Here is a 12,444-nt window from a genome sequence, read left to right as displayed (position 1 = left end):
ACATTATAATTGACTTATTCCGTGTGAAATGAACCAATTACTATTGCAGTCATGTTGCAGATATTCGTAAAATTTTTCAGTGAAAATATTTCCCTAAAAAATGCTGAAAAAAAACTAAAATAATTTTTTCAGATTTTATGGAACAAAACTAAGATGAGGGGGATATTTTGAAATTTGGCTTAATTTAACTAAATGCGTCACTAGAAAGAATAACTTACGTGTTTTTAAGGTGTACAAATTTTTTTATTCCTAAACTAACTACATTTTTTCTTTTTTTAATATCATTAGAAAGAAAAGAGTGAGAACTACGCTTATAAATTATTTAAAGCTTGGATATGTATCTAAGTATTTAAAAACATTCATTAGAATAATTTTTTAGGGAAATATTTTTGCAAATTTCAAGAATTTTTTTTCAGGTAAATCACAACTTTAAAATCTTAAATTTTTTTTCCTCATAATTCTACTATATTTTTAGCATAAAAAACTGACAGGGTGCTTTTTTGTTTTTGGACATTAAAATAATAAAAATTAGCTTTTAGCCGAAATAATTTAACATTTTTAATTGCTCAAGAACAAAATTTCTTGACTTAAATTTTTTTATGATGCTATGCGTCAATTTTTTTGAAGTAATAAAAAATCAGTGGCAGTGAGAATGGTCCCCAAATGTTTCCAAAAGTACAGAGCTCTGCCATGGGCTCTCTGTAAGTCGTTATTTTCTGGCTCCTCTTTTATTTTATTTGATTCCCACGTATCTTCCAATTGATTCACTATTCTGGAGTTCATGTCATCCTACAATTTAGCCGGGTTTTTTCATGGAACGAGTCAATATGACTCAGTGGTCTAAGGACTGAGGTTCGATCCTCAATGGCGCCTTGAAGCCCACCCAACCTTTGACCGTACGCTCGGACAAGGTTGCCTGGGAAAATAAGACTGCTGCTTATGCAAATTGCTGTAGTCGTCATATCGTTGGTCACGACATTGTGGAGCGTTAACCTCCCCGTCTCACAACGGGCTGTTGCGGGAATGCTTTATTTGTTCTTTGATTTATTTACTTATTTTCTTGGAATCATAATTCTATTAAGAAATAACGGTTGTTTAAATCATTCAAAATATCCACGTTTGAAGATAATACAAGTTTAACATTAAAAAAAGTATCCGAAATAGCGCACGTTGAAATTTATATGTTTGTAAGAGGTGTTGCAGTATTTTTCTTTTTTATCTTTTTTGATACGCTAGTAAAATTAACGTGCCCTTTAAAACACATATACGTAACGATCACAAATTGTCTATTCTGGTGCTATTTGTGAATAAAGTTTCGAAGGGTGAGTCCATTTTGCCTTTTCACTGCTTCTCTATCTTCGAAGAATTTTTTCAATTGATTTAAAATTTTCCCCAAAGAACATTGAATAAAATTATACAAGCATTTATCAAACCAGCTCTTTTAACAGGTGATACAGAATTACAATGATAAATTTCGTCAGAATGACATTACACGACCAAAGGTGTAGCTACCATTGGGGTACAGGGAGCACTGCTCCGGTCATTCCCCGTGTATTAGGGCTTTAAAAGTATACAAATATTTAAAAAAAAAGTTATAAAAATTAAATATATTTTAATTTTTTATTCTTACTTACATTTTTCTAAATTTAATTCGAAATTTTTTTTCATCAAATTTTTAAACTTAAAAAGGTGGAACAGAACAACAATATACAAAACTAAAATGATATTTTTTACCAGTTTCTAGTTAAAACTATAATTCATTACATATTAAAAGCAATGGATTTTTTGAGACTGAGGAGGTCCCACTTTGTATGCTTGCCCCGAGAGCCCAGCTATTGCTGCTATGCCCAGTCTTTGCCAGAAATTGCTATGCTACTGCAATACACATGTTGCGCACGCAGGGAATCGATTGAATGAAAATTAAAAAAAATAAGTAGGCTGAGCAAAAAGAAAAAAAAAAGTTACCTATAGATAGGATGAGGTAGTTTTTCGCCTTGTCAAAACTTTTCCCGCGAAATAGTGCTTTTGCTCATTTTCATTTTTTATTAGTTCTGTACTGACCGCTCTGTATTTTAGCATTGCGTGAATCGTGCCAGTCTCAACATCTCTCCAACAACTTTGTGATCTGTGATTGGTTAAAAGGTTGACACACATCTTTCGATTATTTTTGACGAGAACTGTGTAAAAATATTGTAAATGTAAAATAGTGAGGTGCTAATTAATTATAATTTATTTAGGCTATTATAATTGTGGATATTTATTTTATCTTGTTGCAAATAAGTTTTTTAATTTTTAGCAGAACGTGCAAACGTAGCACGTATTTTTTGAAAATTATATCTGGCAATGGCATTTATTCTTGTTTCGGTTTTCGGCATATGACAGACTGTAAATAGAAGGAGGTTGTCTATGGTGCTTACTTGGAATTTTGTATTTTTGATGCTGAAGCTTAACACATCCACGCATTTTCAATGGAAGTAATCATGTAAACATGTAAATATATATCATTATCAATATGCCTAGACCTGATATTAAGAGGTCGAGCGGGTTTTTTAAAGGTGTTCTTGATGGTTTGAGATCTTCTGTCAGTCAAAGATCAGAATATTTCCCTGATGAAAATTTGCAACCTGAACTATTTCGAATTCTGAAGGTAATACATTCCTCTTTTTTCTTATTCAATAAACCAACGATTATTTGTTCTTTTCCTTATTGTGTGTGAACTTTATTTGTAGTTGCCAATTGTTTTACAATGAAATAGTTTTATCCTTATTTATAGTTATTTTCAGATTTATATTCAGTGATAAACAACTGTGCTTTTCTATTAAATTATATTTTAGATCTATCAAGTTTATTTAGATTGTTTATCATTAACACTGTTATTAGTATTTAAATTGTTTATTAACACTGATATTAGTATTTGTTAGGAGTTATATTGTAAAGTAATTTTTGATAATTCAAGCAATTTGTGTGTTTCGAGTATTTGTGACATATAATTTTTTTTGATTCTGTTATATTTCATGAGAAAAAAACCTAAAGATTAAGCAAATGTCTTGATTAAAGGTGTAAGGGAGAAATTATGTCACATACTTTCATGCTTCACTATCATGTGATTCTCTCCTATATAAAGAAATTTGAGATTTTTTTTTTTTACTCTTTATATTTCAGAATGAGCTTTTCTAAATTTATATGACGCAACCGTTGTTTAGTAAAATTGAACAATAATCAGGAATTTCTTTACAAGTTTGTTTTAATGTAGTTCTCTTTAAGTTAAAAAGTGAGCAATTTTTAAATTTATTTTAATAAAATGATTTTATGCCATATAAAGTGATTAATTTGTAAACTGCTAACTAATTAACTGCTAATATTATTTCACAAGTATAAATTATTTGCAAGTAGGGGAAGAAGGATTCAATGTTACTAAAAGGCTTAAAATTTTTTTTATTGAATGCTCAATACTGAGAAATTCCTGCTGTTATTAACTATTCCTTACTAGTCTTTCATTTCTAAGTTATATCCCTATGGGAGATTATTCCGTTTGTTTTGTTGGTAGTAAATATATATCTACATTTTTCTGATTTCAGAATCTGCATAATCGGAAGTTTTTTTCCTTCTGATAATACGTTGCGTTTAAAAGCATTTTGAGGCTTCGAGATTGTGATAATTTTTACCAATTATTTCATTTTATTTTATTAATTCATTTTCTTGAATTTATTTTCGTGTTTTAAATTTTTCTACTTGACCTCTTTTTTTTTTTTTTTTTGAAATAGTCATTGCCTAGTATTCTCTATACTGAAGTTGTTTTAACATTGAGCTATTACCAGCATTCGCTTCATTAATAATGTTTTTAATGCATCTTAATTGTAAAGTTTTAGCCACCTGAAAACAAAAAAAAAAATAAATAAATAAATAAATAAAAAATATATTTATATATTCAAAGTAGTGAAAAAATATTAAATAATAATAGAAAATATTGAGGGGATTTAATTATTGACTATGTCATCCTTCATCTATCAAAAGGTACCTCAAGATAACATCAAGTTAACATGTCTTATATACTAGTGATTTGGTATTCAATATTTATAGTGGTAGTTACGCCACATTACTCCCCTTCCCGAATTTTATCTATGATAGAATTCGATGAACAGATTACACTAGCTGATTCATGCTGTTTATTTATTTATATCAATTTTTGCTCATTATATTTTCTTCATTTTTTACCTTTCATTTTTTGTTTATAGCATTTCGCTCATTTTTTTTTCTTCTTAATTTTTTTGTTTATTGGCCAGGAGACTTTTTTTACTTCACTGGATTTTTTTTTCTTTGAGCAGTATATTTTTAAGCAAATCAACTGTTTAGTGTAGACCATTCATCAATGACAAGTTCATATCATGTCCGGGTCACCAATGTGGGGGGAAAACGACTATGTCAATCTTCATCTATCAAAAGGTACTTCAAGATAGAATCAAGTTAACATGTCTTATATACTAGTGATTTGGTATTGTGGTAGTTAGGCCACAATGTAAAATCGTGTACGATATCATAAGCTTAAAGTATTCATTTATATATACTTGATTTGCTTATCTTATGGTATAGTTGTTTACTGGTTAATCTTCTTTGCAATAGTCCAGGCAATTTTAGAATTGTAAGTTTCAGATTTTCTACATGCAAAACCTGTTTTTCACCGTATTATTCAATGAGGAAATAGTACATGGCAGGGAAATTTCTGTATAATTTTCTTTGTGGACTCTACACTTATAGATTTAATATAATTAATAGACTTTAGATATTCAATGCTTAATTTTTTCTCATAAGGATAATTCTCTGCTAATAGGCTAAAATATAGAAATGGAGAGTATTTTAGTTTTTTTTTTCTATAGAAAAATTAGAAAATTATCTGTTCAAAGTTTGAAAGTATCTTTCTTACATTATCTGATACTTTTTTTGTTACACTTTTATCTTTTAAAATTTACACTTGTAATGTTATTTCCATATATTACATAAATTTTTTGGTCTTTAAATGAGTGTTTTTATTTAGCAAAAACGTTTTATACTTTTTATTCATATCATTCCCTTAATCATAGCGCATGATTCAGATTGATGACATTATTTTTTGGGTAAAAATTTTGCACATGTTCTGATAAAACTGCAAAACAAACATTGCATTGAATAGGATAGTGAAAGACAATATATTGTTATTTAACCTCATTTATGAGAATAAATTTCAGATGCAAATAATGCTTATTTTCAAATTCCCTCGTTTATTCTCTTATAGAGAATTGCATTTTTGTAATTTATGAAGTTTATTTATTTTCTGAAAATGTATTAATAGTTTTCTCTTATTGGATAGTTTAAGAATATATATTGCTATTTTAAATTTATGAGTATTAACTTCAAAAGCAAATTTCATTCCCTCACTGTGTGATAAGGATACATTTTGAGGGTTTGTTCCTAATGTTTTTAAAGACTAGTTAAAAAAGGTAGTTTTTGTTTTTTGATTTGACTTAGTTATTTTCTGAAAGAAGCAAGGACTAACCTGTACTTAATATATTCATTAAAATTATTACTTTAAACATGTTTGTAACTAATATGTTATAAAATGTTTATTCCATCGCCATATTAGTATATCATTTTTCCACTTTAATAAAAACTTACTAATTTAGTATTTTTTTTATATTAAACATGATTACTATGTTTTTCTTGTTTTGTGCCTCCTCCTGTATCTCATTATGAAAAATTAGAAATTTCTGGCAATTATTTTTTTTTCTTGTTGTCACTACTTGAAAATAGCCCATTAGCAGAGAATGACCTATAACTCAGTTATTTTGCACATCCTCTGCTTATATTTATAGCTAAATAGAATATTTATGGTTTTATTATAAACAATTTTAGGAGAAAATGGTATTGAAGCTTTTTAATTGTAATGTATGTATTTTAAACATTGTAAAAGTCATACAATAATTCCTAGTTCAGTGATTGCAGCATCCTATAAAAAAAATATTAAGTAGTTAGTTCATTTATTTTTAATACTAACAAACTGTTTAAGTTTTAGCTCTAAGCCTATTTTATGAAGAACAGTCATAGCAGCTTTAAAACTAACTATAATTATTTCAATCATTAACATGATCTGGTAATCAAAATTTTGTTGTTACGCACAAAAATTAATGTGAAATATTATAATTCTTTTATCACTTTTTTAATAATATATTGTGATAAAGTTTTTAAATTCATTTACTGGCAGGTTAATAGTTTTGACTGAACATAGCAAAATGATTCAAATTTATTATATAACTGCACACCGATAATTTGTTGTAGAATGTGGCACTGAATACTCTTATTATAATGATTACAAATTTTCTATCTCTGAAAAGAAACTTCTGATGCATGCCAATGTGCTTATTAAGTTAAGAGCAAATGTCTGCAGAAATATAAAAAGTTTATATTCAATGAATGATAATGAAATAATCAACTGACTATGAAATAATCTGTTATTAGTTTGAGCATTTGAATTTAGTATTAAAAATTAACAAAAAAAGTCGGGGAAATGTTATTTGCAATTTCTTAATTCACAATTTTATAAAATACCTAGTTAATGCATAATTAATAATCTTGTTAATGCATACATAGTTAATTAATTAATACCTAGTTAATGCACTAGTTTAAAAAAGTTTCTTCTGAAAATTATTAAGGTAAAAAATCTCAAATTTTATGTACTTCAGTTATTAGAATTTGTCAGGGATGAGATTTTCCCGCTTTTTTCACTTTTATCTCTTGAATTTCAGCTTTTTTTTTAATCAAAAATTCAGATTTTCTAAAAATTTCACTTTTTTCTATAAGTATTCCGTTTTTTCAGATTCACTGATTTTCAAAGAGAAACAGAAAATTCAAACCACATAGCTACCAATCCTTTCCTATTTTTACTTATTTTAGCTATGTTCTCCCCTTTGACACACAGCAGATAAGATTTTCCGAATTTTTTACCCGCCCTCCAGATAAATTTGATTTTTATAGTTCAAACGACACTGCTTCTGACAAGCCTTTTAGAGGTCCCAAGCCTGGAATCTGCTAATATCTCGATTCTTATTCACACGATTTTAATATCAAACATAGCTTTTCATATTTGCGTGCTGCGATTCTTATTCACACGATTTGAATATTGTACGTTGCGATTCTTATTTACGAGATTTAAAAATCCGATATTGTTATTCGTATTTACGCCTTTTTAAAAACGTATGTAGCGATTCGTATTCACGCAAGTTTCAAATTCAATGTCTTGATTTGCTCATGCAGTTTATAATATCAAACCATTCATGCACTCTAAAAATTATGCTTCATAATTCTTATTTATGCAATCTAAAACTTACGCATCATGATTCGTATTTACGCTATCTAAAAATTATGAATCTTGATTTGTATTTGCGCGTTTTAAAAATTCTATGTCCCAGTTTGTATTTTCTCATTTTCAAAACCGTTTATCTAGTTTCATATTCATGTGATTTCAAAATCCATAATTGTTATTCATATTCACGCAATTTTAAGATCAACTATCGCGATTTTTGTAAGAAGTAATTTTAAAAAAAATTTTGTTACTGTAAAGGTGACTGTTTTTCTAACGACGATTATTAGTATATGTAAGTGTTACAACATCAGAGAAACTGGAAGAAAATATATTCAAAACTTACATTCTGTGCTTGCAAAGAAGAAAAAATAGGATTTGTCACAAGATGTTTGAAGATGGACTAACGACTAAATATAGCAAACAAAAGCAATCACGTAAAAAGGGATTTAATTTATTTTTATTTATTTTTTTTTGGAAAAAGAGTTAAATAACTCATCATCAAAATTTTATTTATAATTGCTGTTATTTATGCTATAAATTGCAAAATTCTTATCAAATAAAAAACAATTATCTAAACAGTTGCTGATTGTCATGTAATTTTTGTATGTTAAGGAGTTACTATATACTTCGCTGTTATTGATATGTTTCAGAGGGCTCTAGTTAGATTAGACTATAATCTGAACATAATAATTCGGTCCATTGTTAAAGTTTTTTTTTTCCAATATAATTTAAAAAGTAATATTACTGATATATTTGCTATAAATCACATAACAGTATTTATTAAAAGAAATGAAATATTAATGTATATTCTCAGTAGTTTTAATTTGCTGAACCAGATAGTTTTTCAAGTGATAATTGTCTCTTATGTGAACTGAGGAAAAATATAATTTCCAGCTTTATTTTTTTCAATTGGTAATTTTTATTTTCACTAAGTATCAATGTAATTATTTATTACCTTAAACTGTCTGGAATTTATTATTAAAGGGTTGCGCTTGCATAAAATTTACTATCATGGAAATTCAGCTTTTTTGCCTTTTGGCTAATCTCATCCCTGATTTGTACATCTTCTATTAACTTCACTTTGATTGTGTTTTTATAATTATTGTTTTAGTAAAAGTTAGTTTCATGCAGCATTGGGATATTTTTAAATGGCTCAACGATTTATAAACTAATAAAAACTATGGAATCTAAACTTTAAATTTTATGGTAATTTCAACTTATTATTTGGTAACTTTTATTTTAAGGATATTTAATTCATGAAAGCATGATAAAAATGATCTGCAAATACCTTTTTCATGTGTAGCGTAAAAGTATGCAAGCCCAAATAATGCTTCAAATTTTAAGATAAGAATCTTGATTGAAATAAAATATACGTCGAGATTTTATTTTTAAAATAATTTTCTTTTAAATGCATGCATTAGTATTCTTCTGTGTATATACGTAGTTCAGTAGTATTATTTGAGACTATGATTATCAAAAAGTAGAAAAACTATCATAGAAAGTGGCTTTCTTTGCCTTCATTTATAATTTTCTTTCTAATTTTTTATGTTTATAAAAAAAGTATATCTATAAGAGCTTTGAAAATTTATTATTGTTTAATTAAAAGAAGTTTGTTTTACATTAATCTGAGTGCATATCTAATGATATTTTTACTTTTTTATTAGTATTTTATTTTTTTATTTGTGTTTGAAATTTAAACCATTTGTATTTTTTCAGACTGTTCGCCATGGTTTTCCATTCCAGCCAACTGCCATAGCATTTGATGCAGTTCAACATATTTTAGCTATAGGTACAAAAAATGGCTCTCTGAGATTGTATCCTTTGTGAAATTGCATCATTTTCTAAATGAGTTAATTGTAAATCATTGAATTAGTAATGAAGTAAATTAGCGATGATTTAACAAGTAAATCATTGTTTATCATATGATTTGTTGTATAAAATAATTTTAATTTCAATATTTTAGCTGGTTTAAAATGCATTTTGTGACCAACTTCCTAAATGTTACAGTGAGATACATCATTTATATTTTATAAATTGCTTCTAATGCCTCTATTCTACTAAAAACATGAGTTAAGTGTAAAATAATAATGTACATACAGCATATGTTGATGGTTTTATTTGGACTAAAAGTTTCCTAGTTGTGAAATTTTTTTGGCTTTAGAAGACTTCACATTACAACTCTATGATTGCTTAAGTTCTAGATTTTCCTTTTTTTTCTGCTAAAAGTCTCATTTAGATAATAATTTTAGTTCAACATTACTTTTGATTTACAAATTTTAACAGATCTTTAAAATTACAGTAAAGTTATTTTTCTTTAATTTGAATATTGTAGATTTGGTCGGCCAGGGGTTGATGCTTGTGTCCAGCACGATATTGATTCTGCTATTATTCAAATCTTATTTTTAGTGAATGAGGTATGTTAACTCAATTGTTACCAATTAAAAATTTAGTTTTCATCTCTTTTAATGATAAATATTTTTAGGGGGCCTTAGTAACAGTTTGTGCGGATGATAGTGTCCATCTTTGGAACATTCGACAAAAACAACCAGAAATTGTACAAACCATCCGATTTCAGAAAGAGAGGTAATTATATTTTTACATATATTTTCTTATTTTGACTATAATATCTTCGTTTATTTTACTTGAGATTTTTATTTGAAATAATTTTATAACTTAAAGCAAATGTTTAATGAAATAGAATTAAATATTTACAGACTTTAATTGTCTTATGTATCAGCATATTTATTTATTTGAACAAGTGTTTGAAATATGTTATGAATTGACTGTATATACATCTATAGTGTTATATTTTTGTTTTTACAATCCATTACCATGGCTGCAAAATTTCCTGATTTTCATTGAAGATTTTCTTTTCATATTTAACGTTGTTACAAAATGTATACATTAATATTTTTGTCTTTGTTTGACAAAGTTGGTTTTTAATGATGTTGACCAACACTATGTATAAATAATTGAAATAAATATATAAAAGATTTATCAATATTCTTGGAAGTTATCAAGTGTTTGCATAAAATAATGCCTGCTTATAACTGTAAAATCAATTGTTATATTACTACCACTGCATAAATTCTTTACCAGAATGTGTAAAAATGGCAGCTTGGCACTACTTATAGGAAATTAGTTTGAGTTGAAGTGGCACAGTTAACAAGTTGACACCGTTTCCTGAAAAAAAAATGATTACAGTAGTGAACCTTTTATCCAAAGAGCAGATAATGAAAAAGTTTGAAAATTGGTATGATTTTTGGGCTTGTTTTTGAATGGAAAGTGACTCAATCTCAAGTTTTCAATAACCATGAACTTTTAAGGGTCCAAAATTTTTTATGATCAGGAAATTTTCACTATAGATTTTATTGCAAGATCCACTATACAATTCTTGCTATACAATTCTTAAATTGTTTCCTGTTTTGATTATATACTTATTATAGTAAAGTTTGAAATTTAAGTATGCAAAAATTTATTATTTTGTTCAATATTTTCTGATTGTAGAACACATTAATAGTTTACTTTTTTTATTATTTACTGTGCTTAGTTTTATAAAAATCGTGATAAGATTAAATCTTATTCTGGTTTGCTTAATTATTTATCCAGAAACAATACTGTAGGATTTCAATAATGTTAAAGTTAGTGCCATGGGCCAGAGTTTAAGATCATGCAATTTCTTAACTTATTCCCTTATTTCTTACACCTGTGAAATAAGCTCCATGGTAGCCCAGTGGTGAGAGCATTGGACTATGGTCTGGATAGGCAGGAGTTCGATCCCCTATTGACTTAATTGGCAAGGTAAATGGCTGTTGAACTTGGCTTGTTTAAGTGTCAATAGATGCAACAATATATGAAATAATTCAAATAATATTTAGTTTTGTTCCACCTGGAAATTGTGCTCTATTCTAATTAAATGCTACATAATGTACAGTATAGCAGAACTGAAAACACTATTCAGTAAATACCACAGAAAATGCTTTCAAATTGGATGGTTGGTATTAAAGTTTCATTTTCTTTATTCAATTAATCAGATGTGGAAATGGAATGATATTCTGCTCCACACAAGTCAAGAAAAGATAAAATTGTATTCTAGAATGCTAAAATAATTATTCATGAACAATGTTTGGAAATTGAAATATGGTTATTAAATGTTAATAATAGATGATGTTCTGCTATTGCGCCATTTCAACATAAATTGATTCTTATGAATTCTCTTAAGAGCTACTGTTATTTGTCAACTTTTCCAACATCAATAGTTGTTTTAACCGGATGTGTGGAATGATAAGAGTTTGTTTTAGGAACAATGTATCCTAAGTTACCTGTTGAATTTCAGTTTTAGATTGTTTATGTAAAGTTTAGTATCTATCACTTTAAATTGTTCAAAAGTAGGGATGTGTCAGCTTGTATTGGTTTTTTTCTTTATCAACAAAACAAGAATTCATCCTTTTAGAGTAATTATTTAAGGTAAAATTGACCTTAAAAACGTGTTTCATGAATATTTCTTTTGTTATTTTGAAACGTATTAATTGTTATAAAAAGTCAGTAGTTTATTAATAAAGCCTATTCTTTAATGAAAATCTGATATCCAGAATAATATTTGTTCTATGGATTCCTGTTAATTGGTTGTCTACTGTACTTAGAGAAACTTTTGTATGCCTCTTATCTTGATTTTGCTTTTAAACCCAACATCAAACAATTATGAATGCCATGTGATCAGACTTGTGAATTGATATTACAAACTTTTTGTTGTTGCAAGTTCAAATTTAAGATTTAAAATTTTTAGTTCAACCTTTTTATATTACCTTTAAACGATATGTTTCATTTTCAATTTTTAGGATCACATATGCTTGCCTGCCATTTCATAGCAGATGGTTGTATGTTGGTACTGAGCGAGGAAATGTTCATATAGTAAATGTAGAATCATTTGTTCTCTCTGGTTATGTAATAAACTGGAATAGAGCTGTAGAAATGTAAGTATTGTAATTCATTATATATTGCTTTAAAATAATTTACCATATTTCTCTTTTTATTCATTATTAATTAAGTTTTAAATTTTTGTTACCAGTTTCATACTATATAGTGCACAGGGCATTCTATCTTTCTAAATG

The 12,444-nt window shown here is 27.4% G+C and overlaps 1 protein-coding gene across 2 annotated transcripts in view; it reads left to right on the top strand.

Annotated features, from left to right (window-relative positions):
- Nucleotides 1-2,333: 2,333 nt before the first annotated feature.
- Nucleotides 2,334-12,444, top strand: part of LOC107442618 (syntaxin-binding protein 5) — a 68,628-nt gene continuing 58,517 nt past the window's right edge. The window contains exons 1-5 of one of the 2 annotated variants that reach the window (XM_016056227.5): nucleotides 2,334-2,647; nucleotides 9,050-9,147; nucleotides 9,666-9,747; nucleotides 9,816-9,916; nucleotides 12,172-12,306. In XM_016056227.5, the coding sequence (XP_015911713.1) occupies nucleotides 2,513-2,647; nucleotides 9,050-9,147; nucleotides 9,666-9,747; nucleotides 9,816-9,916; nucleotides 12,172-12,306 (551 nt within the window). In that variant the 5' untranslated portion in view covers nucleotides 2,334-2,512. The remainder of the gene's footprint in view (nucleotides 2,648-9,049; nucleotides 9,148-9,665; nucleotides 9,748-9,815; nucleotides 9,917-12,171; nucleotides 12,307-12,444) is intronic. The other variant, XM_016056228.5, reaches the window with a different exon arrangement.

This window comes from Parasteatoda tepidariorum, chromosome 12, assembly GCF_982258835.1.
Source record: "Parasteatoda tepidariorum strain Cologne lab strain chromosome 12, Ptep-v5.0, whole genome shotgun sequence".
Taxonomy (NCBI): domain Eukaryota; kingdom Metazoa; phylum Arthropoda; class Arachnida; order Araneae; family Theridiidae; genus Parasteatoda; species Parasteatoda tepidariorum.
Note: the sequence above shows the minus strand (reverse complement) of the source record. Positions and strands in the feature narration are given on the sequence as shown.